This window comes from Myotis yumanensis, unplaced genomic scaffold (assembly GCF_028538775.1).
Source record: "Myotis yumanensis isolate MYYU_CA2020_CCGP unplaced genomic scaffold, mMyoYum1.0.hap1 SCAF_21, whole genome shotgun sequence".
In the NCBI taxonomy this organism is placed as follows: domain Eukaryota; kingdom Metazoa; phylum Chordata; class Mammalia; order Chiroptera; family Vespertilionidae; genus Myotis; species Myotis yumanensis.
This window is the reverse complement of record NW_027223772.1, coordinates 12,656,587-12,683,918: the sequence shown is the minus strand read 5'-3', so window position 1 is coordinate 12,683,918 and position 27,332 is coordinate 12,656,587. Positions and strand designations below refer to the sequence as shown.

The window sequence follows — 27,332 nt, the reverse complement described above, 5'->3', positions numbered from 1 at the left end:
CTTACTTTTGACTCTTTATAGAGAACACTGGGCCTTGGGGTATGGTCAGTGAATTGGGAATTGGAGGAACCCTTTGCACAGCTCCTTGGGTTGGTCTGTACGCCAGAGTGGGAGACCAGGTTTGGAGCAGCGATGCTGCTGTGTCAACATATGTGCCTTACCCACGAGTGAATAGTGACCAAATCAGGTGTCCCTTTCCTTCCCTGAAATTGCCCAAACACAGAGTATTTGTAATCATCACACTTAGCTATTTTCCGAGTGAAAGTGAAGTGGATCAGGATCTTCTGCTTTAGCCGTGACGTTATGTGAAGCTTGTGTTGTATTCCCTCGCATGTAATGAGCGGCGGAGAGAGTTTGGGAGCAGCCGCACCGGTAGTCTCAGAATCACGGTTTTGCCTGGCATTGTCAGTTAGCACACGAACTCCCACAGGGACTGAGTGACCGTGTGGATTTTAGAGATAAGCCACAGGTCCTGCACAGAATCAGCATGGGGAAGACTGAGAGTGACTGTCATTCATGCTTTGGCGTTCTGTGCTGTCCTTATTGTCCCGTAACTTCATAATGAGTAGTCTTAACATGGTAAGAAATTAAACCACTATGGTGCTTGCAGAAATGCACATGATTTACACATAACATTTATATGAATATGAAGTTAGGATGCAACTGGGAGAGATCATCAAGGTTGTTTTTTTTTCCACTTAGTTAAAATTTATTTCAGACTAATCAAAATAGCAGTATTGCATTTTCTTATAGTATATAAATACTTCATATAAAACTTTTTGAAAATCTAGAAACAATTACCTAATCCCTAACAACACATTATAGGATTTTTAAAGGCAAACTAAAATACCAATGAACTTTGACATAAATATGAGGACATAATTATCAGTAAGATAATTGATATATACTATTCAAACAAAACAAAACAAAACAAATCTTTCTTTACACTTTGCATGTTTAAGTTTGCTTCATTCTTTCAATTCTTTGGGTTTCTGACATTATTACATTTTCCAAAATTCTTCATAAAGAAAATATTTTAAGTCACAAACTATAGTGTCCACTATATACTAATATGACATAAAGTAAAATATAGTCCATTCAAATGCACCCATGTTTCCTACTCCAGCATGAGTTCTAGACAACTTTTAAAATGTACTTTATAAATACTTTTACTAAAGTCGGATCGCTTATTCACTTATGCAGATTGGGGGGAAATGCTCCATAATGAATTATCATCATCTCTGAAGTTACCTCCTCCCTACCTCAACTCTTACACACATCTGGTGAGCAGTGGGGCAGCTTTTTTCAGGCCTTTAGTTTCCTGAATTTTCAAGGATTTTAAATTTCTGCCAATATAAAGGGGGAAAAATATCTTAGTTGACGAAAATTATATATTCTGTAGAGATAAAATTCATAGGTTGAGGATTATTTGAGAAATAAGTAAAACTTTATACCTTTTCTCAGGCTACAAGCACTGTTTATCCTGCTATTGAATTATATGTGTGCACACATCTACAACAGAGTTTAAACTGGGTCTTATTAAATTGTTTCCTGGGTGTATGTGGGGCGATAGCTAACTTTTGTATTAAGAAACTGGTATACATTGAAATCATGTGGCAAAGCTGATGCTGACCTTCTTTTCCTAAAGATGCAACACCAGATGTGCTTTCTGGCCTCTGTTCACAGAGTGACAGGCGTGGGACGGTGCAGACAGGCTCAGACTCCTGTCAGCACACAGGTGTAAGGGTTAAAGGACAAAAGAACTGAAGTTAAAACAAATTTTGGAACAAGAATGTATTCTTTAAACGAGAGGAAAACTATTTTCCAACACAAAATTATAGCACATACAGATTTTTAAAATACTCCTTTTAAAAAAATCATTTTTATTGATTTTAGAGAGAGAAAGGGAGAGGGACAGAGAGAAAGAGAAACATGGATGAGAGAGAAATATAGATCAGTTGCCTCCTGCCCTGACCAGGAATCAAACCCGAGACCTCTCCGTGCATGGAATGAAGCTCAGCAGGTCAGGGCAAAAATACTCCTTTTTTTTTTTTGGTCTTAAAACAACAACAAAAAAATGTTCTGGGGTTTTGAAACCACTTAGAATTGGAACAGGCTCTATAAAATAACCTCATCAAAGAAATGACTAATTAAAACAAAATTTCACAGGTCATCATGTCTGTATACAATATGCACGATATAACATAAATGGAATAGCTGGATTTTCCCCAAAGTCTATAATACACCAAGTCTGTTGACTGTTTTTCTTTCTGTGAGCCAGCGCTTGCTGTAGATGTGCAGACCTGGCATTTACTGGGGAAGTGAGCGTCTCACCTCTGATGGGGGACCTGCCATTTTATCAGAGACATTTCATCTCCATTGTACAAAAGTTATGAACCTGTCAAATTATCCTTTCTAGTGAAACATTTTTAACAGCTTAGGAGAGTTTTTAATCAACATATCACCTGAAAGAGAACCTTGGGTTTTGATTGAATCCTTTGCCACTGTGACATGGTGGGTGTAATTTGATTGAAATATAATATGGTAACTACTTTGTACTATTTAAATTAATTCAGTTTCAGACATTCCTATAATGTAGATGTTTATTAGCTCCCCTGTTCACCCCTTGAATTGCTAAAGTAATGGGTGGAAATCAGGGAGGGACTCTAAAGAAGCAGAGATTATCTCTGTCTGGTGGCTGGCACTGGCTGCAGGGAAGACTGCCATGGCATGTGTGGTGGGACTTCTAAGGATTCTCGTGGCGTTGCTGCAGTGTGGGCCCAGCCTGTGCGCATACAGCTCGGGGTTATTTCCACCAGCACTGGCACTGTGGACATGTGGCCGTGCCAACCACTTGTTCAGGGGTTATCCCTGGTGTCCCGCTGCTTGGAGACATGTGAGGCCCACATTGTTTGGCTAGGGCAGAAGTGTGGCAGGTCTCTGGGCAGGCCTGGGAGGGTGGCTGGCCAGGTGACTGCAGGCACACATGCCCTGGGCTTCTGCTCTAACCCAGTCCTGGGTCTCCTGGGGTGTTCAGAACTAAATACAAAGTAGAGGCTGTCAAGATCGGCAGAAGGAACGGGATTGTCATGGATGGCACAGTGTGACCTGCTGGCTCAGGGATTCTGACAGAGGTAAGGCCGTCGGAGGCTAAGCCCTAGGTGGGCCTGCCCTCATTAAGTGCCTTCCACATCTTTCCCACCTGTTCCATGGGAGACAGCAGTGCACCTTTTTCAGCAGGAAATAGGATATTGGGGGAAAGATGATACCAAAAGTGAAAATGTGTCACGTGAGAGGATATTTTGTGTGGACGCAGTTATCATAAATTTCCACACAGATGTTATCTATTAATTATTTAATTATCCTGCCTGGAAGCTAAGGGGTTAATTTATACAAGTGTCTGGGAGATTTTTCCAGCTCCAAAATGTTATTTCTTTACTTGTAAAACAAGTGACTAACAATTACTGAAATTGCTACAAAGTATCATAAAAGACAATTAGATCATAAACATTTGCTTCTTAATTAAACAGAATTTACTGTGTATCCTTGGAGATAGAAAGTACATGTCTTCAACTTTAATTTAGGTATGTAGCAATATAAATTTTTGAGCTAAAATAAAAAACCTCAATACTGCTCAAAAAAAAAAAAAAGAAAAGGGGAGAAGAAATGGGACTCCCATTAAAATATTTTGAAGCCTGTCTTGAAGCAGCCAGCACTTCATTTATTTGGTGTGTTAATTTTGTTTTTATGAATAGACAAGGACAGATTACTGTAACTCTCATGTGCAGTTACTGCTATAACGGGATAAGGCTGATGCTATTCTCCAGTGTCTGGGAAGATTTAGCAACATAAGGTGGTAGCCCTTTTTGTGGGTCAACATGTCTCAATGTGGTTATTTCCAGTCGAAAGGGTGTAGATGAATACCCTCACGTATAGGGTGTATGTGTGTGTGTGTAGATGGATATAGAGAGACATATTTAAGGTGGCCAAGATTTTTAGGGTTTTTTCTTACCCCACTGAGTTGGTTCTGATGACACTCGGTTTTCTAACAGGAATTCGTGATTTCCCTCACACACACCATGGCATGGTGTTTAAAGAAAATACAAATTAAAAGTTAGGAGTGTCAAAATTTTAATAAATTGGGTGTTTGTAAACATATCCATATTAAAATGTACCGGGAATCTTACTACTAAATGGAATTCTATGGTCAGTCGTGGTAAAGCTTAGTACCATCTGAATTTTAGAAGTCATCTCATGTGCTCTTTCTTCTAAGCTAAAGCGTCTCCTGTGCAGTGAAGCCTTCCAAGTCTGCCTGTGGTATTGCATGCTGTCACTTCCGCTTTCCTGGGGCCGATTGAGGTCGGCGGGTGAGGGGAGGGGGGACAGGGGCCACTATGTTATCACCATCAGGGTCTGCCCTGAGTAAGGAAATACTGGAGTTCACCCTGAGTCAGATTTGGAAGGCTATGTTAGGATGAAGCAGGAAGGGTGAGGGATTAGTGGGCATGAGGGAAGAGTCTGGGCCGTGGGGACATTGTAAAGGACGCAGGTTTACGGTGGTCTTAAACACTCAGAAGGATTTGGGGGCTCTTTAATTATAGGATCTGTTCACCTCAAGGATCTTTTAGCCACAGTGTTATGGGATGTGGGTAGTGAAGACAAGGATATCTGCAGGAACAAAAGCAACACTGTCCTTTTCATTTGAGGTCGGTGGGACAGCGAGGGGCTGCCCATGAGTCCATGGTGTCCTGGTGTCAGAACACCCCTAGGAGAGTCAGCTTGTGTCACCTCAATAGCTCCCCCACCAGAGGAAGGCCTTTTCATATTTTGGCCTTTTTATATCTAGCAGATTCTGTTGTTACCATGTTAATTGTCATGTTTTTGTTCTGTATATAAAACCCTTCTAGAATGACCAGCCATTCCAGTATCATCTACAGCATGATTAGGTGATCCTAGGCTTTCAGAGCCACCAGGCGTGCAAGGGCACTCAGCCCCCCTGCAGTGAGAGAGGTCAGGCATCCCTGTCCCTGTCTCTGTCCCCATGGTGTGCACTCAGTGAGGGGGAAATGCCAAGTTCTGCGGAGTGTAGGCCACTCAGGGTTTCCGTCCTGACTCCCCACTCCTGGGGCTGCCACCAGGCTCTCCTACCTGCCCTGCTGCTGAACTGTTAAATACTCTGAAGGTGGGAGCGGTTAGAACTTCGTGCCTTCCAGACTGGCTGGAATGCGCTGTTCCAGGGACATCCTCACCGTGGGCAGGTGTGTGCCAGAGGTTTTTCTCCTTGCCATGGGAGGACTTGGGTTTCTGGGAAGGCTTCTGGCCCACAGGCGTGGCAGTGGCCCTCTGCAGTCCATTCTGTGGGGTTTGCCTTCCTGAGAGAGTAGAGCAGCTGCTCCAACATGTGAAACATTGTTTCCAGTCGGAATTATTGCTTTTTAAGAAAAGGAAATTGAATGTACTCTGTGCATCTGGAAATTTGCATAATAATAACTTAAAAGTGTAAATATGTATTTTCCCAGAGGTTTCTTCTATTCCATTTGATTAGGCTGAGTTTTTCTAATTTTCTTCCCCCTCCCTTTCCCTTTTGGTGTCTTAAAACAACCCAAATTTCTATAGGTCACAGTTCTACCATACAAGTCACAAGTCCAAAACGGGTCTCACTGAGCTAAAATCAAGGTGCCGGTGGCCACATTCCCTTGGAGGCTCAGGGAGAGTGTTTCCTGCTTTTTCTGGCTTCCAGAGGCCACCGCACACTGTGGCCCTTCTTCCACTGTCAAAACAAGCAGCACGGGTGGAGTCCTCAGGACTCTGTGATGCCGTTGAGCCCATCTGAGCAATTCAGGGTACCAGGCTGGGCCTGAGGTCAGCTGGCTGCCATGGAACACACCACATTCACACGGGAGTGGCAGGAGTGCACAGCTCTGGAGATCCAAAGCCTTTATTTTATGTATTTATTTCTTTGTTATGATATGTCCTAAAATTTTTTAAAAATAATTCTTTATTGTTGAAATTATTACATATGTCTCCCTTTTTCCTCCCTTTGATCCTCTCCCGCCCACCCCTGTTCCCCTTCCCTCGCCCCAGGCCGTCAGCACCCTACTGTCTGTGTCCATGGGTTATGCGCGTATGCATTCAAGGTCTTCGGTTCATTACCTCCCACCTTTCCTCTGAGATTCTCCACTCTGTTCCACGCTTCCATGTCTCTGGATCCACTCTGTTCACCAGTTTATTTTGTTACTTAGATTCCACATATGAGTGCGATCATGTGATACTTGTCTTTCTCTGACTCACTTATTTCACTTAGCGTGATACTCTCCGGGTCCCTCCATGCTGTCTCAAAGGGTAAGAGATTCTTCTTTTTTACTGCTGCATAATATTCCATGGCATAAATGTACCACAGCTTTTTTATCCGCTCATCTACTGATGGGCACTTGGGCTGTTTCCAGATCTTAGCTATTGTAAATTGCCCTGCTATGAACATAGGGCTGCATACATTTTCTGATTGGTGCTTTGGGTTTCTTAGGATATATTCCTAGAAGTGGGATCACTGGGTCAAATAGCAGATCCATATTTAATTTTTTGAGGAAACTCCATACTGTTTTTCCATAATGGCTGCACCAGTCTGCATTCTCACCAGCACTTGTCATTTGTTGATTTGTTGATGGTTGCCATTCTGACAGGTGTGAGATGGTACCTCATTGTCATTTTGATTTGCATCTCTTGGAAGATTAGTGACTTTGAACATTTTTTCATATGTCTCTTGGCCTTCTATATGTCCTCTTTGGAGACGTGTCTATTTAGGTCCTTTGCCCATTTTTTAATTGGATTGTTTGTCTGCCTTTTGTGAAGTTGTATGAGTTCCTTATATTTTTTGGATATTAACCCTTTATCAGATGTATCATTTCCAAATATGTTCTCCAATACAGAGGTCTCTCTTTTTGCTGTGGTGACTTGGCAGCTGCGGTTCTCGGGTGACACACCTGGAACCACAGAGGAGGGAGCCCGATTCTGGGGTGCATCACATGAGAACTGCCCTCTCGCAATCCAGGACCCTTCCGGGGATGTTGGAGAGCCGGTTTGGGCCGATCCCTGCAGGCCAGGCTGAGGGACTCCACCGGTGCACTAATCTGAGCACCAGACCTCTAATTGGTGTATAAAAAAGCCATCGATTTTTGGGTGTTGATTTTGTATCCTGCTACATTGCCAAATTCATTTACTAAATCTAGTAGTTTTTTCTTCTGGTCTGATCGCTGTGGCCAGGACTTCCAGTAGTATGCTGAATAAGTTTGGTGAAAGTGGACATCCCTGTCTTGTTCCTGTTCTTGGGGGAAATGGTTTTAGTTTTTGCCCATTGAGTAGGATGTTCACTGTAGGTTTGTCATATATGGCCTTTATCATGTTGAGATATGCTCCCTCTATTCCCACTTTGCTGAGAATTTTTATCAAAAATGTGTGTTGGATTTTGTCAAATGCCTTTTCTGTAACTATTAATATGACCATGTGATTTTTGTCTTTCAGTTTGTTTTTGTGATGTATCACGTTTATTGCTTTGTGAATATTGTACCAGCCTTGCATCCCAGGAATATAACCCACTTGGTCATGGTGTATAATTTTTTAATATATCGCTGGATGCGATTTGCTAATATTTTGTTTAGGATTTTATCATCAAGGATATTGGCTTGTAATTCTCTTTCTTTGTAGTGTCTTATCTGGTTTTGCAATTAGGGTAATTCTGGCCTCATCAAAAGAGTTTGCAAGTGTTCCTTCCTCTTGGGTTAGGCCCAAAGCCTTTAGATCCTTTGCCCCTTCTTTATCTTTATGCTCTTCATGATGAAATGGAAAACAAAGACATCATTTTGTGCTGTCATTCAATTTTTTTTTTTTAATTTCTGGAAATAAAGTTAGTACCTGATTCGTCTTTGTTCCTGAGAACAACACATGGGTATAGCTATAATTATATATCTGTTTACTTACCTTTTCCTGGTATCAACTATTCTGAGACAATAAAATACTCCTATACTTTATTCCAAAAGTCTTTTATCAGATATGTCCCTCAGCAGGAAGGGATATTGGCTTCCTCCCTCGTCTTTCTGCAGTGGACTTGGGCGTTTGGGACTGTTGCCTGGCACAGCCTCCTGCTGGCTGGCATTGAAAGAAAGGAAGCATCTGTGGCCCAGGGGTTCTCATGGCTGTGTGCTGGCTGTTACGGGGCTCAGGGTCTCAAGCCTGGAACTGATCATAAGCAGGTCACAGACCTGGTCTCAGAAGTAATGAAAGGCTGTCAGATGCTGCTTAACCTAACTGGGCTGTATTTCAATAACTGTAAGGGAGATCCAGAGCTTGAACCTCAGAGTACCAGAGTCTTGGGGCCAAGTGCTCACAGATTGGGAACAATTCAGTCCTTGGCAGAAAACAACACCTGGGGTTTCTGGACCCTGTGTTTGGAATTAGACCGTTGACATTTGTGCTTGTTTTCTCAGGTCCGGGCCCACCAGCTGGTCTTGCCGCCATGTGACGTGGTGATCAAGGCTGTGGCTGACTACGTCCGCAACATCCAGGACACCTTGGACTTGGATGCCATAGCTAAAGATGTTTTCCAGCATTCTCAGGTAGAGATGCAGGCTCTGGGGCAGCGCTTTGCACAGTGGTGTGCGCCAGGTTTGGAAGGGGCTTGAGAAGCACACACTGGTGTGTCCAGGAGCACTGGCCCGGCTGTCAGGCCTCCATGCCAGCCCTCCCAGCTGGCTCCTCTGGCCTGTACTGGAGAGGGATTGAGGGAGATGAGTGTTGAGGTCTCTGTTGCTTCTAGAGTCTCCATCATAACTTGATAGGATTTCTACTAAGAAGACAGACATATCAAGTGGGTCAAGTGGAATTGTGAATCTCTGATTTGTCCTTCCCTTCAGGTGATGGTCAGGGATTTTGTCTTCCTTTTGTGGGAAGTAAAGAATTTGAGGCATCGGGGTTAGTAAAAGAGTTGAAGTTTGTGTGACTTCTGTCTGCTCCCTGAAGATCTAAAACAGCTGCCCCACTTGCTGGACATGGAAAGTAAAACTTCTGGCAGCACCAGGGACTTGACCAAGAAGTTATAGGCTATATTGCAGAACCCAGGGCTCTGATGGCCACTTCAGGTTCTGTGTTAACTGCCCTGCTTTCTGGATTTTCCTTGAAGATTTTAATGTCTTTCTAAACTCTTATCTAGTTTGAGAGGCTACAGATATTTTATACATGTACTGAATTATAAAAATATGTTGAAACATATGACCCATGGCATGCTAATTTACACAGGTTTTCTATGTTTATTTTAGTCTAGAACAGATGACAAAGTTTTTCGATTCAAGAGAGCAATTGCATATTATTCAGCGACTAGTAAGCCTGTGGCATTTCACCCACCACACTACTTAGGTAAGTAAATCAAGGCCTTAATGATGGATGCTGACCATGCAGTAACCAAGGAGATTTAAATATTTACCTGATAACCTTATAGGCTTCTTTTGAGAGGAGATCTCTGCAGTTAAATAAATAAATGTAGCCGAGCTTCCTGGGCAGACTCAGTAGTAATCCCTGAAAGTACTGAGGAGCAAGAGGAAACCCAGAGACATATGGAAGTGGAGGAGAAAAGTAGGGCCACGAGGACCAAGGTTGTAGATGGTGGTGATGCTAGAGTCTCTGTCCCCTAAGTGTCCTCTTGCAGAGTGCACTGAGGACATAGAAGACCTGATGCTTTCACGAGTGCATGGATGTGTGTCTCCTCTTTTGTTGTCTTTTTTCTTTTCATTTCTTTGTTTTTTTGTGTTTTTTTTTCAAAAGACGAAATTTAACTCAATGATTTAAAATTGGGGGATGAACACAGTTATAAACTGTTTGCCTGAAGCCTGCTTGGCGTGACTATCTCCTGAGAGGTTGTAAAGTAATAGTCTCCTCCCAGAGTCAGATTGCCTTTCTTGGGGTGCAGAGCAGTAAAGCTTTGGGAAATTATGCTGCCGATTGTTGCTCCAGTGTGCTCACTGCATATACAAGAGATGGCATGTTCCTGACACTGTCAGAGGAATAAGACTTTTTACTGGTTTCAGAAGATTGATCCCAGGGTTGAAAATGTCCCTAATACTTGTCCTTTATGTTCATTTGCTCCTTTAAGCACAGCGTTAGTACTGTGTGCTATGTAATATGGGCACAGAGATAAAAGGCAAATGCTAGCTGCTGATGGCTGTCTCTACGGGTGGGTGATGGACAAGTGAGTATGGATGGTCGTGATACTGCGGGACCAAGGAGGGTGGGGGCAGGGGGACAGGCCATATCCTCTGCTGGCTCATTTTCCTGTTGGGACTGTGTTTGTCACAGAGGCCTCCTTATGGAACAGGGCTCACTCTCCTGTTGCTTTCCCTCAGCCCCTGCCATTATTCATTTTCTTCCCTGTAGCCAGAGTAATGTTTAAAAATGTATTGGTCCATGCTTTCCCATCTCATCTACTGCCCACCTGCGTCCCTATAGTCTGACTCCCATTGCCCTCTTCCCCTCACTCTCCAGGCCCTGGCTTCATTCCTGCCTGGAGTGTGTCACACTGGCTCCAGCCCTAAGGCCTCTGCACTGGCTGTGGGCCTAGAGCTCTCCCTCCCTGACTGGCTATCCTTGAGCTATTCCAGTGCTTGAGATCTAGGTTTCACTGTCACTTCTCCGGTCTTTCATCTATATCAGCCCACCAGGCCAACATCATGCCACCTAACTTTAATTCTCACACTACTTCCACCCCTAATTATTTCAACTTTGGGGGAGCCAGGGTCTCTCCTGTCACCTTCACTCTTGTACCTGCAGTGGGCAAGTATTTGATTGAATGACTTAATTCATGAAAAGTTGTTGAGTCTGGATAGTGAAATGATTGGATGTAATTTAGGGTTACTCTTGGAGAGGGGGTTTTGAGGTGTTGGAAGGAGGTACACTTGATACCATGTATTACTTTACTTTAGTTAAGGAAGACATGATGGAGACAGATTGTGGTGTCCTTGTTTTACTCCAGGCACAGGGATGTCCAGTAGATGCTGGTGAGACAGGTGAGAGGCTGAGTTCCAAGGCTGTGGGCATCTTGATTCCTCCCCTCTCAGCTACAGATGTCCTGTTTTAAAGTGAGATACTTATGTGACTATGAAAAAGAATGTATATGTAAAGTAGATACTTAATGAATGCTTGTTACTGTCAGTGTTATTCTTGTAGGAAGAATGGCTAGAAAAGGTAATGAATGATTAATGTTGAATGAATAGTCAGAAAGTCTGAAGGGAGCAGCTCATAGGACGTATTTAGTATTTCTTGTATCTAGGTGATGTCTGGTCCTCCTGTGGCAGTTGTGGATTAAGCAATCATTATTGTGTACTTGGGACTAGAACACTTATGCAAGAGGAGGAAATTAGGAGAAAAGGGATAGAGACACTTAACATTTGGCATTGATATGAGTTGATAGATGAGTTTAAATTAGTTTTAAATTTGAGCTTCTTAAAAAATATGTAATGTTCTATAAAGTGCTTTCATATTTTAATTAAATCACCAAATGACATTTCAGTGTGAGTATTTTGTAGATGAACTTGACACTCCTGAAACACTTTCACTATTTAGTGTTTTTTGGAGAACAGAGGTATAAGTGGTAAAGAATCTGGGTGTTTAGAGTGACATTTGTAGGCAGGTTAATGTAGGTGGTAAGTGCCTGTAAATCCTTCTATAAAGCATTTCCTGAGGCTTCTGACTGCTGCAGAAATCTGAATTGTACTGAGGGATTCACAAAGCTCCAGCACAGAACCACAGAGGGCAGGGTGTGGGGTAGGGTGGAGTTAAGGGTGGCTGTGTGTGTTCTGGAGTGTCAGGATAAGATTTGAGAGAGGTTGGGACAATATTCGGAGGAAAGGGCAATATTCAAGTCATGTACACACAATTTGAAGTCAGCAGAAATGGATTCATGTAAAAATCACCTTTGTTGGACCAAGATGGCGGCGTAGGTAAACACCGGATACCGCTGCCGCAAACAACCATTTCAAAAATACAACTAAAAGACTGAACGGACATCACCCAGAACCACAGGAAGGCTGGCTGAAGAGAGACTCTACAACTAGAAGGAAAGAGAACAGCAAATCGAGGCTCAGAGGCGGCGCAGTGTGGAAAATACAAAGGTACCGAGGTGCGCGCGCAAAGCGGGCTGGTGGCTGAGGGCGCGGTTGTCGTTTTCGGTCGGGAGTGAGTCTCAGACTCTGGGCTCCAGATCCGGGCGAGTCTCTAGGGACCCAGACTCAAACGGGAGAAGCGGGATTATCCGGCATCAGTTGGAACCTGAGGGCAGCTTTCTCTCCGAGGTTTGCAGCGGCTGCCGGGGTTCTGAGAAGCAGAGCCTCTGGGAACGGGACTGAGCGTGGCCATAACTGCTCCCTCCGCCCGCCCTGTTGATCCCGCCCTGCCCAAAGCCTGCGCACAGCCATTTGCCGATCGCCTCAGGCAAAGGCTGGATTAGCGCCTCCCCAGAAGGCAGACGTTTTCCATACAGCTGATTCCTATAGCCAGTCGGCCTGGTGGTCAAATCCCTCTAGTGTTAACTACAACAATTAAGGCTTGGCTAGAACAAGACTGCGCACAGAGACCACAAGGGGGTGCACCAAGAAAGCATAAAAGATGCGGAGACAAAAAAACATGACAGAAATGGAGGATATGGAGCTAAGAATCGCAATTTTGAGGGCTTGCCATAAATTTGTGCAGAGCCTCACGAAAACTAATGAGACCCTCGATGCTACGATAAAGAAATTAGAAAGTAAGCATACACGGACTGAAATAAAGAATATTATACCCAATAGCAGACCAGAGGAGCACAAGAATCAAACCAAAGATTCGACAAAAAACACCCAATTGGAAAAGCAAAATGAAAAAAGAATCCGAAAGTGTGAAGATAGTGTAAGGAGCCTCTGGGACAGCTTTAAGCGGACTAATATCAGAATTATTGGAGTGCCAGAAGATGAGAGACAGCAAGATATTGAAAACCTATTTCAAGAAATAATGGCAGAAAACTTCCCCCACCTGGAGAAAGAAATGGACTTACAGGTCCAAGAAGCGCAGAGAACCCCAAACAAAAGGAATCCAAAGAGGACCACACCAAGACACATCATCATTAAAATGCCAAGAGCAAAAGACAAAGAGAAAATCTTAAAAGCAGCAAGAGAAAGAAAGTCAGTTGCCTACAAGGGAGTACCCATACGACTGTCAGCTGATTTCTCAACAGAAACTTTGCAGGCCAGAAGGGAATAGCAAGAAATATTCAAAGTGCTGAATACCAAGAACCTACAACCAAGATTACTTTATCCAGCAAAGCTATCATTCAGAATTGAAGGTCAGATAAAGAGCTTCACAGATAAGGAAAAGCTAAAGGAGTTCATCACCGCCAAACCAGTATTATATGAAATGCTGAAAGGTATCCTTTAAGAAGAGGAAGAAGAAGAAAAAGGTAAAGATACAAATTATGAACAACAAACATGCATCTATCAACAAATGAATCTAAGAATCAAGTGAATAAATAACCTGATGTACAGAATGAACTGGTGATTATAATAGAATCAGGGACATAGAAAGGGAATAGACTGACTATTCTTGGGGGGAAAAGGGGTGTGGGAGATGCGGGAAGTGACTGGACAAAAATCATGCACCTATGGATGAACACAGTGGGTGGGGAGTGAGGGTGGAGGGTGGGGTGGGACCTGGAAGGAGGGGAGTTATGGGGGGAAAAAAGAGGAACAAATGTAATAATCTGAACAATAAAGATTTAATTAAAAAAAAAAATCACCTTTGTTGTTTTTCTTCTGATAAGTATAGATAGAAACAAAAGTAATCTGGAGATCTAGTGCTCCTTGGTTTTTCCTGTGCTAATAGGGTCCCATTGTGGAGCTAAACGGACAGTGAGGACTGAGATGGAAATCAAGAGTCTAGAAGCAACATTGACTTGGGGCAAATGCTTTCTTGGCATCCTAAGTTAGAACCCAAGACCTATTTTTCCATAAAGACCTACACTAATAAAAGAAAAAGATGCAAATTGATCATACCTTCTCAACGCTCACCAGCCAATCAGGAGTGATCATGCAAATTAACCCAAGAAAAATGACAGGTTAATTTGCATACACAGGCGCCAGGGGGCGGGACGGGACGGGACACTTGGGTCATCGCCATGGCGACGACACAGGCTTTACGCACTACCCCAGCCGCCCTGGGCCTCTGGGCAGTGTGGGAAGGCTGACAGGCAGCTCTGGCTGGAGCAAAGGTGGTGCCGGCAGCCAGGGGAAGGAAGGCCCATTCTTGCATGAATCTTCGTGCATCCAGCCTCTAGTATTCATATAAGGTCATAAGTGGCTTTTGCCAACTATCGTGCATTCTATTATCCTATAGGAATACACATTCAGAATTTTGAACAAATAGTATCCTATCTAATAAAGAGGTAATATGCAAATTGACTATCACCCCAACACACAAGATGGCTGCCCCCGTATGGTCAAAGATTGCTGCCCCCATGTGGACACAAGATGGCCGGCAGGGGAGGGCAGTTGTGGGTGATCAGGCCAGCAGGGAGGGGAGTTGGGAGGGACCAGGCCTGCAGGGAAGGGCAGTTAGGGGTGACCAGGCCGGCAGGGGAGGGCAGTTGGGGGGGACCAGGCCAGCAGGGGAGGGCACTTAGAGGCAGTCAGGCCAGCAGGGGAGCAGTTAGGCGTCGATCAGGCTGGCAGGGGAGTGGTTGGGTAATCAGGCTGGCAGGCAGAAGTGGTTAGAGGCAATCAGGCAGGCAAGCGGTTGGGAGCCAGCAGTCCTGGATTGTGAGAGGGATGTCCAACTGCCCGTTTAGGCCCAATCCCACCGGTATCGGGCCTAAACAGGCAGTTGGACATCCCTCGAGGGGTCCCAGATTGGAGAGGGTGCAGGCTGGGCTGAGGTGCGTGCGCACGCGCGCGCGCGCACACACGCGCACACACGTGTACGAATTTCGTGCACCAGGCCTGTAGTTGGAACATAACTTTCTTATTCATTAGAACCCATTTGTATTAATCACTTGAGAAATTGGGATAGGTGTAGTGATGTGAAGATATTTTAAAGAATAATACTACAAGCTTAGAGTGTATCCGTTGGGAATGAAAATGGGGAGAGCTGATTATAACCAGAGTTTTCTAAACCTGCCTGGGATTTTAGGTTCTAACCCAGAACTGCTATATCATGATCTTTATTGGCCTCAGAATTTTATATTTTCAAAAGAAAAGCTGGGCCCATGTGGATTGCCTTTGGGGCATGACTGCTTTGTCTTCGTGATTTCCCTCTGAGCCTGTAGTCCTCTGCAGCACTGAGAAAACCTTGGATCCACCGAAATCGGGGGGGGTTTGGACTGTATAGAGGAAACACACATACCCCTGTCCCATTGCTATGAGGCCCAATCTGCACAGCGTGTGGTCCTTTCAGGGTGAAAAACAAGAAAGTATGGTCCAACCCATACTTTGTCAGAAACTGTATTGGGAACTGAGATCTAGAGGTTATTATAATTTTGTCCTTTCCATCACAGCTCTTAATGTCAATCTTATCTCGCCAGAGAATCCCCTCAGTGAAAGGACAAGTAAGATACATCAACATTGACTTGTCAGCAGCATTCGGTTTCCTGTTTGAATCAGTAGTTCTCAAATCCTAGCTATGCTTCAAAATCATTGGAAGAATTAAAAAACCGCACACAGATGCTAGAGGCTACCTCAGGTCTGTGAGTATAGACTCATAGGCACAAGCTCATCCTGGTATATTTGTAAAAAGCTGGCCAAGTGAAAACAAGGTCCAGTGGGTCTGAAAAAGCACTCTTGGTGTCCTCCTGGCTGTCCTCAGTGAAAAGTAGGTGAACTCCCGCCACACACCTAATCTGGAACCATGACACTGCCAAATGCTGAAAAGGAAGTGGAGCACAGGAATTCCCATTCACTGATGGTGGGAATGCAGAATGACACAATTGGACAGTTTCTACAAAACTAAACATACTTTTACCATAGGATCCAGTAATTATGTTCCTTGGCATTTATCCAAAGGGGGTTGAAAACATAGGACCACACAGAAACCTGCACACAGATACTTAAAACAGGTTTATTCATAACTGCCCAAACTTGAAAGCAATATAGATATCCTTCAGTATGGATTCATAAACTGTGGCCTATCCAGATAGTGGAATATTATTCAGCACTAAAAAGAAATGAGCTGTCAAGCCATGAAAAGACATGGATGAATCTTAATGCATATCACTAAGTGAAAGAAGCCAAACTGAAAGGCTGCTATATGATTTCAACCATATGACATTCTTGAAAAAGCAAAACTACGGAGACAGTAAAAAGACCAGTGCTGCCCTAACTGGTTTAGCTCAGTGAATAGAGCGTCAGCCTGCGGACTGAAAGGTCCCGGATTTGATTCTGGTCAAGGGCATGTACCTTGTTTGTGGGCACATTCCCATTAGGAGGTGTGCAGGAAGCAGCTGATTGATGTTTCTCTCTCATTGATGTTTCTAGCTCTCTATCCCTCTCTCTTCCTCTCTGTAAAAAAATCAATAAAATGTATATTAAAAAAAAAAGACCAGTCATTGCCAGGGGTTAAGAGGAGAGGGAGGAGACGGAGGCAAGAATAGGAGCACAGGATTTTTAGGGCAATGAAGCTATGTTTTATAATACTATAAAGTAGATACATGTTCATGTAATTTGTCCAGATCCATAAAATACATCACACCAAGAGTGAATCTTAAACTATGGGGGGGGGGGGGTCCCCTCAGCCCAGCCTGCACCCTTTCCAATCCAGGACCCCTCGGGGGATGTCCGACTGCTGGTTTAGGCCCGATCCTCAGTATCAGCAGTCGAACATCCTTCTCACAATCCGGGACTGCGGACTGCTAACTGCTCACCTGCCTGATTGCCCCTAACTGCTCCCCCTGCCAGCCTGGTCACCCCTAATTGCCTCTGCCTGCCAGCCTGATCGCCCCTAACTGCCCTCCCTGCCGGCCTGGTCACCCCCAACTGCCCTGCCGGCCTGGTCATCCCCAACTGCCCCCCTCTGCTGGCCTGATTGCTCCTAACTGCCCTCCCTGCCGGCCTGGTCGCCCCCAACTACCCCCTCCTGCCAGCCTTGTCACCCCATGCAGCCTGCTATTCAGTTGTTTGGTCGTCCCTCACTAACCCTCCTGCTGGCCTTGTTGCCCCATGCATCCTGCTGTTCAGTCGTTACTGTTACTGTGACGATGTCCTGGACAATTTGCATATTCCTCTATTATTAGTATAGATAACATTGATATTGGGTAGTCACTTACAGCAAATGTACTACAGTAATGCAAGGTGTATACTTTCTGCTAAGTTTTCTGTAAACTAAAACTGCTAAAAAAATAAAGTCTATTAATTAAAAAAAAAACTAAATGAGCTCCTTTAATATGTTCACTTCATGGCAGGCAGTATGCTGACTGTTGGACAGTATGGTAGGCTAGACAGATGTTATCTTTGCCCTTGTAGACTCATGAGAGGGAGAATGCTACAGGAATGTGAACAGGAAGGTCAGGGAAGACCAACCTTATTAAACTAATGCTTGATTCCATCAGTTTTGTTTCTGATTATAGTTTGGGGTGAGGGTTGGAGCTAGGGCAGGAATTTTGCAAGGTGACAATTGGGAATAAGTGTATGCAGAGGAGACAGCATGTGCAAAGGTGTTGAGGTGAGAGGACAGGGTGTAAAAGCAACAAAAGAATGTGCTTGGAGCACAAGAAGAAGGGAAAGAGTGGTCAGGTGATGCATGTTAGTCTGGGTGCATTGGCCATGCACAGCCTGAAACTTGAGACTTAATCTTAGGACCACAAAATCTCATCGAGGGATTTTTTATGATAAAATCTTAAATTATTTTGAAACTATCATAAACACAATATATTTCTACAGGAAAGAAGATAAAAATCAGAGGAACATTACTAATATCAGAGCCTTCTCATCTCTCCCTGTCACATTTCCCCATCTTCCAGTACCCTGAATTCTGTTTTCTTTATTGTGTTTGGACCCTGAGAAATAATTGGAGCTATGGAAGTAGGCAGGCTTCCCTGGGGAGGTTTTCTGTGGAGGCACATTCCGTAGAGAGGTCCTGAGCCAATGCCTCGGACCAGGGAGAAGCGGTGGAGCCAGAAGTGCAGAGCAGTGTAGTCAGAAGAGGAGTCCTAGCAAGAACTCAACAGAGGTGAGGTGAAGAGGAGCTTCTGCGGCACTAATAGCTCCAAAAATAGGTGTTAGCTTTGCAGCTTCCTCTGTGCTGATCAACATGGAAGAGGGCAGGATAAGTGGGCAAGCCCACCTGTGATCCCTTCCATGGGCTTGACACAGGAGAGAGGATTGAATAGGCTTAACCTATTATGAAAAAAGCTGAGGGATGGGACAATGCCCCTGGTCCATTGGAGACCAAGGGAGGTTGCTAGATAGCAGGACTGCATGGCAAATAGAGAAAGAGTTGTGCAAAGATAACCATATTGAAATAGGAACTATTGCCACTGGACAAAGAACAGACTACACAGGGACTGCAAAGAAAGAACCTCTGGGTCTTGTGACTGCCAGTATGCTGGCAGGGGTGCCCCACATCCTGACAGGCCCCCAAGGCTGGCCACAGTTTACCAGACTGAATCAGAGGATACCAATTCACAGAATGCCAAACACTGGTGACCCATGGATGTATAAGAACAGAAATGACTGCCATCCTAACTGCAGTGATGGGACACAGCTCTCAGGGCCAGGGCTCAGGAAGGTACCTGTATGAACGGGAGGCAGAGACCAGTGCTAGTCAGTGGGCTCTGATCTGGGCCCTTGCTTTGCTGGAGGGTGTTGCTTTCTAGTAACTGGGAAGGTGGATTCATGTAACCACGCAATTTTCACGTCTTGTTGTTCACCAGACTTTCCATCAACTGTCACTGAGCATTCTAGGTCCTGTAACAGTCTTCTTGAAAATACAGCTTACTGGCCAACAACATACCCTGCCATAATGGGGGGTGATGATCAGGAGATGTCACCCGTGAACATGAAGACAGTGTGAAGAATGGCACAGCGCCTGCAGGGCTTCCTCTTCAGGAAACTAGGTTACCCAATTGGGACCACAGTGGGACCTGTGCAGAATCTAGAGTGACCTGCTTGGAACAGAGGGCAATGGCTTGCACACATGTACCAGAGAGGGGTAGGATATGGACAAGCTGGGGTGAGAGAGAACATAACTGCCCACACTGCTCCCGCCACTAGAACTGACCTTCAGGAACTCATTCACCTGCCCCTTGTCCACACAGCCAGGCTCACCATGCAGGGAAGGCACGTGAATGACTCTGCACCGTAACTTGTCCTGTTCCCACAACAGTGTGTCTGATAGTCCGAATCTACTTAACCATATCCTGTGGTCATTACCTAGAATATTTTTAGGTTTTTTGCTATTGCACGCTTAAAAAAATTTTGTCACCAGGTGTTCAATATTATACTAATGATACAGTTTACTAATAAGTTCCTGAAATTTCTTTTAAAATTTATGTGATACTCAGTTTTATAGCTTTGCTTTTATTAAATTCACCCTTTCCAAGATTTTTACTTAATTTTTTTTTTAATATATTTTATTGATTTTCCACAGAGAGGAAGGGAGAGAGATAGAGAGCTAGAAACATCGATGAGAGAGAGACATCGATCAGCTGCCTCCTGCACATCTCCCACTGGAGATGTGCCCGCAACCCAGGTACATGCCCTTGACCGGAATCGAACCCGGGACCTTTCAGTCCGCAGGCCGACGCTCTATCCACTGAGCCAAACCGGTTTTGGCTTTACTTAATTTTTTTATTAAGAAACTAGAAGCCCGGTGCTCGAGATTTGTGCACTGGTGTGTGCGTGTGTGCGTGTGTGCGTGTGTGCGTGTGTGTGTGTGTGTGTGTGTGTGTGTGTGTGTGTGTTGGTGGGGGGGTGGGCCTCAGCCCAGTCTGCGCCCTCTTGCAGTCTGGGAGCCCTCAGAGGGTGTCTGATGACTTAGGCCCACTCCCCGCAAGCAGTCCTAGCGGGGAGCAGGACTAAGCCGTCAATCAGACACACAGGCACGAGAGGCTCCTGGAACTGCCGCTTTGCTAGCCAGCCAGCCAGCCGTTGTGAGCCTGCCCTAGCATCTGGACTTTTGGCTGAGCTGAGCTCCTGCTGTGGGAGCGCACTGACCACCAGGGGGCAGCTCGGGTTGAGTGTCTGCCCCTCTGGTGGTCAGTGCATGTCATAGCAGCCAGTCGTTCTGTTCAGTCGATTTGCATATTACCCTTTTATTATTTAGGAAGCTTTGTAACAAAAGATAGTAAGTATCATAGCAGTATTGTACCCACTGGACAGGTTTAACAAATAATATTTGCTTCACATTTCTCTTTCTTTAAAGAAATACATTAGGCTTTTCTAAGTCATGTGTCTTCCCTCAAACAGACTTTTATATTTTATAACCTCATAATATAGAATAAATAGTAGTGCTTTGATTTTTAAAGAAATGCTGTGTTCTTCATGTTGTTCTACACTTGTTTTTTTCAAGATGTGTCCATGTTCATCTTTTTCAATTTTTATCGTTTTAAAGCTAATGCAAATGGCTCTGATGCCAGCCCTCAGGGTCTGACAGGGTAGACTTGCCAGAGGAAAGCAAAGATATTTTTTCTCTTAGATCCGCAGGCAGATCATTTTGGGCTCATCGAATTCTCTCAATCTGTTCCCGTGACCTTTCATTCAGTTTTTAGTGAGTTTATTTTAGTTGATGTGGTTTGAAGTGATACACACTGTCTAGTCTTATGGTTTATTGAAAGTTTGGTCATTTTGGAAGATGTGAAAATACATCTTCCTTTTGGCTTCTGTCTGGTTTGACTGCAAGGTGTGTGTTCCCGCGAGCAGGAATGCCAGTTCAACTCACCAGTGTCTTCCAAATAAAGGCCATTAGGCTGTGGTTTTAGGTTTGCTTTTCTAAAATACACAGATAGACAGAAACAGATTTGTCCTGTTTTATCATAGACTTGTGAAACCATGTAAGTGGTTAAGTGAGAATTGTGTCCTTTTCTACTTTCTGGATCTTTATTCAGTCAGTGGAAGCACAAGAACCTTTTGCTATTAAACACCTATGATTCAAACTCTGATTCAGTGAGCCCTGGAATTGAATAGATTTGGATACAATTTGGGATGAATCTGTCACTACCCAGGCTCATGCTATTCAAGATTCAGGCACCAAGTGGACTTAATACTGTATCCTGTGAGGTCCACATGTGTGCTATCCAAACTCGGTCATAAAAAGCCAGGGGTGCTTGTACTAGCTTCAGGCCCCCTCTTGGCGTGGAACATTCCTGTACCCACAGTCAAGCAGCCAGAGCAGCCCTTGTCGTCATCCACCCTAATTCTCAGAAAGTTCTTGTTTACATTGACCTGGAATGTGCTTCCCTGGATTGATTTGGTAATTCTTTCAGGTGCCACTCAGAATATGCCTGCTTGCTTTATCATGATCTGACTTTTCTCAGCTCTGTAGTATTGGCTTCTGTTGTGAGGGCTTTTCTCCTGGACAGTGGCCTAGGGTCTCCCTGTGGGGCCTGGCTGGCACTGTAGCTTTGGGCAGCCATCAGCTGCCCAGCTCTGGGCTTCTGAGAGTTGGTGCTCACTGGAAACTTACAAGCGTCAGTTCTTTAAAAGCTGAGGATGCCTCCTGTGTCCTCTTGCCCAAAGTCCCCTCCCTCCCGGCCTCTGCCTTCCTGCCTGGCCTTCAGTCTGGCTCGGCCTGTCAGACCGAACTTCATAGGCCACTCTGGTTTCCTGTCGGTTCCCACTGTGCTCCCAACCCAGCCTGCCTTCAGAAGCTATTCATCTATGAGAGGATGGAAAGAATTACATGAAATTCTCCTTCATATTGAGATAGCACAGTGACCCAGGCCCAGGACTCCAAGGATACCAGATGGCCAGAAGGAACGCTGGACCACAAAAGTGCCACCACCTTTTAACTCCCTACTCAGAAGCACAGGCAGCTGATTTTATCGCCCCTCTAGCTACCTGCTTAAACTACCCATTCGAATGTGCAGTTGACCAAGGTTTGACCGCTGTTTGCCCTTCCTAGGGTGGCAGTAATGAGAACTCTGCCATCCTACCCCCTCAGCGTAGGTGCAAAGGCATTACCAGGCAAAGCAGCTGGAAAAGGAATTCACCCGAACGCTGAAATGAAAAATTCCACAAGCCACCTTTTCAGAACGTCTGCCTTTTCCCGCAGCCCACTTTGCCACCAGCTTATGAAAGAGCCAAGCAGAGCCAGCCATGAAGCCAGTTCAGAGGACCTTCCTCTCCTCTGTGCTGCCTCCCTTGTGCTCGAGCATAAGCTTAATAAACTCTGGACATTTTTCTGCGACTTGGGGAACCCAAGAACTCTAATGCCAGTAGCAATATAACTTTACGTGTGCCTTAACGTCTATAGAATATTGATGCTGAGTAAATACATTTATTTGATCCTTGAACACTGTGGGGTTAGGGGTGCCAACCCCCTGTGCTGTTGAAAATCCCCATATAACTTGACTCCCCCAAAACCCAATTATAGTCATCCCTCGGTATCTACAGAGGATTAATTGGTTCTAGAACCCCCACCCTGATACCAAAATCCCAAGATGCTTAAGTCGCTTGTATTAAATGGCCTAGATACAGTGATGGCGATCCTATGACACGTGTGTCAAAGGTGACACTCGAACTCATTTTTTTGGTTGATTTTTCTTTGTTAAATGGCATTTAAATATATAAGATAAATATAAAAAATATAAGTCTTTGTTTTACTATGGTTGCAAATATCAAAAAATTTCTATATGTGACACGGCACCAGAGTTAAGTTAGGGTTTTTCAAAATGCTGACACGCTGAGCTCAAAAGGTTCGCCATCACTGGCCTAGAACAACACATCTGTGGGCTCTCAACTGCAGATTGAAAGTACAGTTTTCCATTTGAGGTTGGTTGGATGTGAAACCCCGGAGGATACAGAGGGCTGACTGTATTTATTGAAAAAAATCCCCATATAAGTGGACCCATGCAGTTCAGGCTCGTGCTGTTCAGCGATCAACCGTAAATCCATTTCAGCATGGTTAATGTAGTTGGAAAATTCTGCCTTGTTGTTTGCAAGCATGGAAAACTAGAGTTAGTTGGTAGAAAATATATTGATTTATTTAATCCTTGAATCTGAATTTTCAAAGCTATATTTTTTTAGTAGCACTTGAAAATCACATATCAGCGCCCATCTGCAAATAGAATTTTTTAAAAATATTACTTTGTTACCGTTTGTTTTATTTAATGTAGCATCTCTGTAGTAATATGTGCAGTAATACGTCCAGTAACAGATGAATATTTGTTAGGTTGAGGCAGGGCTAACTAGCTTTCAGTAGAGCTTTTGTTCTTGGTTAATACCCTTCTTTTAAAAAAATCTCTTTTGAGTTAGAGAAAAACTGGACAGCTTCATTCAGGCAGAGTAAGTAATTGGAGGCAGTGGGTGTGGAATGATATGTCTTCTCGTCCTGAGTGCACAGCTAACTAAGCACAGCTGAAGGGTTGCAATGGGTGCTGTTCATTCTCAAAGAGGTCTTTAATATTTAAGAGATAATTTTTGGATTATGAAAAATATTTTTCATGTTAAACATTTTTCTCCTGTCTTCTGTCTTCAGTCCATGTATTTTTCTAACAAAGCCTGACTCTCTAGTGTTTGTGAAAGGAGGAGAACGAGAAACTGGTGGTGTTAACCCTCCACCCGTGAGTCAGTGCCCGTTCTGAGAAAGATGCCCTTGTCGCATAGAAGACAGTCTGTGCTCCACTGAGCTACACGAGGGCTTTGAGAATGAGAACTGCTTACACCAGGAGACGTGAAGTTCCCACAGACAGGCCCCGGCTTATTGGGCATTTCTGCAGCTTTGAGAGCCATTAATTCACTAGTTGGACTAGGTTATGATAGAATAGTAACTAGCTCTGTGGATTCTCAAAGGTTTATTTGAGGTCAGTGATTGCAGTATGATTTTAGAAAATGTTCTTTCCTTGGAAATTGTTGCTTTTAAGTTTTAATATAGTTTGGGGGTTTTTGGTTTTAAGGAAAGTTTGTGCTTTTCAGAAAGTTTATAGTATATAATGGCCAAAAATAGAGTGAAACAAAAATGTTCATCTTCATTGGAATGCTGATGGCTGCGTTCAGCATTTCATTTGTATGCTCAGGAGTTTAAGTGTGGTAGGTCAGCTACAAGAGATTGCAAACTAGGCTTTTTACAGTGATTCAAATTACATTTTTAGAGCTTGAATGGATTTAATGATATTCTTACCTGAGAAGGAACTTTAACAGTTACAGGGTCTTCCACTTGGAGGTTTGAATGTTTATAGACTTAATGTTTGATCAGGAATGTCTGTGGTATGTGTGTGTTTGTGATGCCAGTATGTATGTGGTAAACATGTATGTGTGTGTATGTACATGTGCCGTCAGCCCCATATGTAGACATGGCAACATAATCGTCCCCAGCTACTGTCCCACAGTTGTCTTGTTTGGCGGGAAGTGAAAGATGGGTTGAGCTCTTACTTCCTGTGAGCCAGGTCACAGGACTAGGACATCCATGAGCTTGAGTGCGAATCACTTTGAGATAGGATCTTCCAAGGGATTGCGGCTTCCGAGGCTCATGAGTTCTCGTGGGTGGGAAGAAGTGACAAAGTGGTTTTGACAAGGCCATGCTCCTTGTCACTGAATATCTTGGTGCAGATTACTCTGCTGACTTTGCTTGTGTGGCTGACTGCACCCACCTGGCCACTTCTCCTCAGACCTGTAGGGAGACATTGAGGGTTATGGACGTGGAAGTATCGGGGCTGCTGGTCAGGTTGACTGATCTGTTGTTACATCTTAAAGCTGACACAGGACCCAGTCCTGATGTTGTGTGTGCAACCGCTTCTCCATGTGGCTTCTGTTTTGTGTGTCACTGTGATGCATGAGGATAATGAGCAAATGCCAGCATACTCCAGAACAGGTTTATAAAGTCATGTTCTTCGAGAACACAGCATCTGACATTACTGATTCTGTAATGCATGTTAAAATGTGTCACCTGATCATGGTTTTGCTAACAATGAAAAACAAAGTACAGGCAGCAATGACCACATTTCACTTTTTGTATTTAAAAGCTTGCTAATAGCTAAGAACCTCGTTTGAGCTTAAACAGAGAAGTTCTGTTGCTCCACAGATGGAGGGGGAAGTGTTCTGCCCCTGTTTTGTTCGTTAGAGCTCCAGTATCAGGGATCGGGGTTTGTCAGCAGTGAGCAGAGACGGGTGAATGAGAATGCCTGGCCAGTTAACGATGGATTAACTAGGCAATCAAGGAAACAAAAGCAAAAACACTATCAAAAGTTAACTGAAGATTCTTGAAAGTTAAAAATCTAGTCTCAGTATATAAAATTGATCGTCATAAAATATTTTTTACTGTTAAACATGATTTCCTAGAGGTTTCTGAGAAGTGGGACCAGTGGTGTGTTGGCATCTGAGACATACAAGACAGATGGGACACATGCTGGCCACCACAATGTCCTGGAGAGGTGTCTTCTGCTCACAGTTGTTTTATTGTTTTCTCTCTGTGTTGATGAAACAGCCAGACCAAATCCGTTTGGAATGCCTGGGATAGTGCCACCGTATGTCCCCCCCCAGATGCTCAACATTCCACAGTCCTCTCTGCAAGCCAAGCCCATGGTAAGGCCTTTCCTTTCCTTCTGCAGCTGGTTTGCCTGCCTTGGGGACAGCTGGCCTTGCTAGCTGCATATGCATCAAATCTTAATGAACACTGAAATAACATCTTAAGCTCCTGAATTGATGTGTGAAACAGGTGTCAGTGTTTGTTGAATTAAAAATGGAGCGAAGACCCAGAGTGCTAACGGGAGCCAGGTCCCGTAGGCAGCTTGTGGGTGTGTGACCTGTGCCCTCTGCCCTCTGTTTCAGGCTCCACAGGGGCCCAACCCAGGTGCTCCGGGTCAGGGTCCACACCATTACAGCCTCGCTGAGCCGGCCCTCCCTTTAGAAACAAGCGGAAAGAATCTGACTGAGCAGAACAACTACAGTAACATTCCTCATGAAGGAAAACATACTCCACTGTATGAAAGATCTTCCCCGATCAACCCAGCTCCTAGCGGCAGCCCCAATCATGTGGACTCAGCGTACTTTCCTGGTTCTTCTACGTCGTCATCTTCAGACAATGATGAAGGCAGTGGAGGAGCTGCAAAGTGAGTGGTGGGTTTGTTATGTAGCTCATCCCTGGGGAAGCCACAGCCCGTGGCACCGAGTGCTGTGCTCAGAGAGGCAGTTTGCAGCAGGTAGGTGAGGGTCTCTGTGCCGGGATGGGAGCTCCTCAGACAGGAGGAGAGAGGTGGTTAGACATTTTCACAGGGATTCCCGCTGAACGTCTGCTGCCAGCCGTGGCCCTGGCCCCTTGTTCCTCTGCTGGGGTGGAATTTTAGGAGAATTGGTCGATGTGACCACCAGACGTGGTGAAGTTGTCTGCTCAGGTGCTGCTGATCCTTACTCTGTGGTTTTCCTTGCTGTTCTTGCCCTACCCCCATCCCATGAAGCATTTAAGTTAGACGGCTGTGGCTTTCAGTCTCAGCTCCTGGACCAGTGGGAACTTTGCATTTCTTTTGCTGAGTTTAACAACTCATAGGACTCTTCTTGTAATAACACTGTTCACCCAACCAAAACCCTAGAAAGCTGCCAGGCCCAGGCTGGAGTTCTCCCAGAGAGGAGTATTTTAAACGTATGCCCCTAAGTAAATGAATTTTCAAGTATATAATTTGTTATAATCTGATTGAGGAAGTCTTAAATGGACAGTCTTCCTCCCCTCCTTACTTCACCTTATGTGTCTAAGAATCCTGGTTCAAATAAAAGAAAGAAGAAAGGAAAAGGAAAAGGGTCTTTTCTTATAGCCTTATCTCCTTTTCCTGGGTTGGAACTCTAGTTAACAGGTAGATGCCATGGGCTAGTTAGTACTGCATTGATTTCTGCTGTAAGAAATGTGCAAGTTTCCATTCTTCCTGCAAGTTACTGAACTGTAGATTTTTCCTCTCTTGTCCTCTTTCTCCATCTGTAAAATGGCACTGATGTCTGCTGACCTCAAGCGGCAGTAACCAAAGAGTTCGCTGTCATCCAGAGATTGTGCGGTGTCTGAAGCAGAGAAGCATAAAATGCTTCAACTCTTACTGCATGTGCAATCCTAAAATGAAGTGAAAAGTCATAACATTCAAACTTTTGAGTTAACCTTTTGGAAAGGAAATATATTTAAGACCTTCTGAGTGAGAATTTCTG

General features: G+C 44.3%; 1 protein-coding gene across 3 annotated transcripts in view; it reads left to right on the top strand.

Moving 5' to 3' along the window:
* Positions 1-27,332, top strand: part of FAM120A (family with sequence similarity 120 member A) — a 113,222-nt gene that overhangs the window by 32,154 nt on the left and 53,736 nt on the right. For all 3 annotated transcript variants that reach the window (XM_070400875.1, XM_070400874.1, XM_070400876.1), the window contains exons 4-7: positions 8,481-8,609; positions 9,309-9,405; positions 25,633-25,730; positions 25,977-26,257. In XM_070400875.1, coding sequence (XP_070256976.1) covers positions 8,481-8,609; positions 9,309-9,405; positions 25,633-25,730; positions 25,977-26,257 — 605 coding nt within the window. The remainder of the gene's footprint in view (positions 1-8,480; positions 8,610-9,308; positions 9,406-25,632; positions 25,731-25,976; positions 26,258-27,332) is intronic.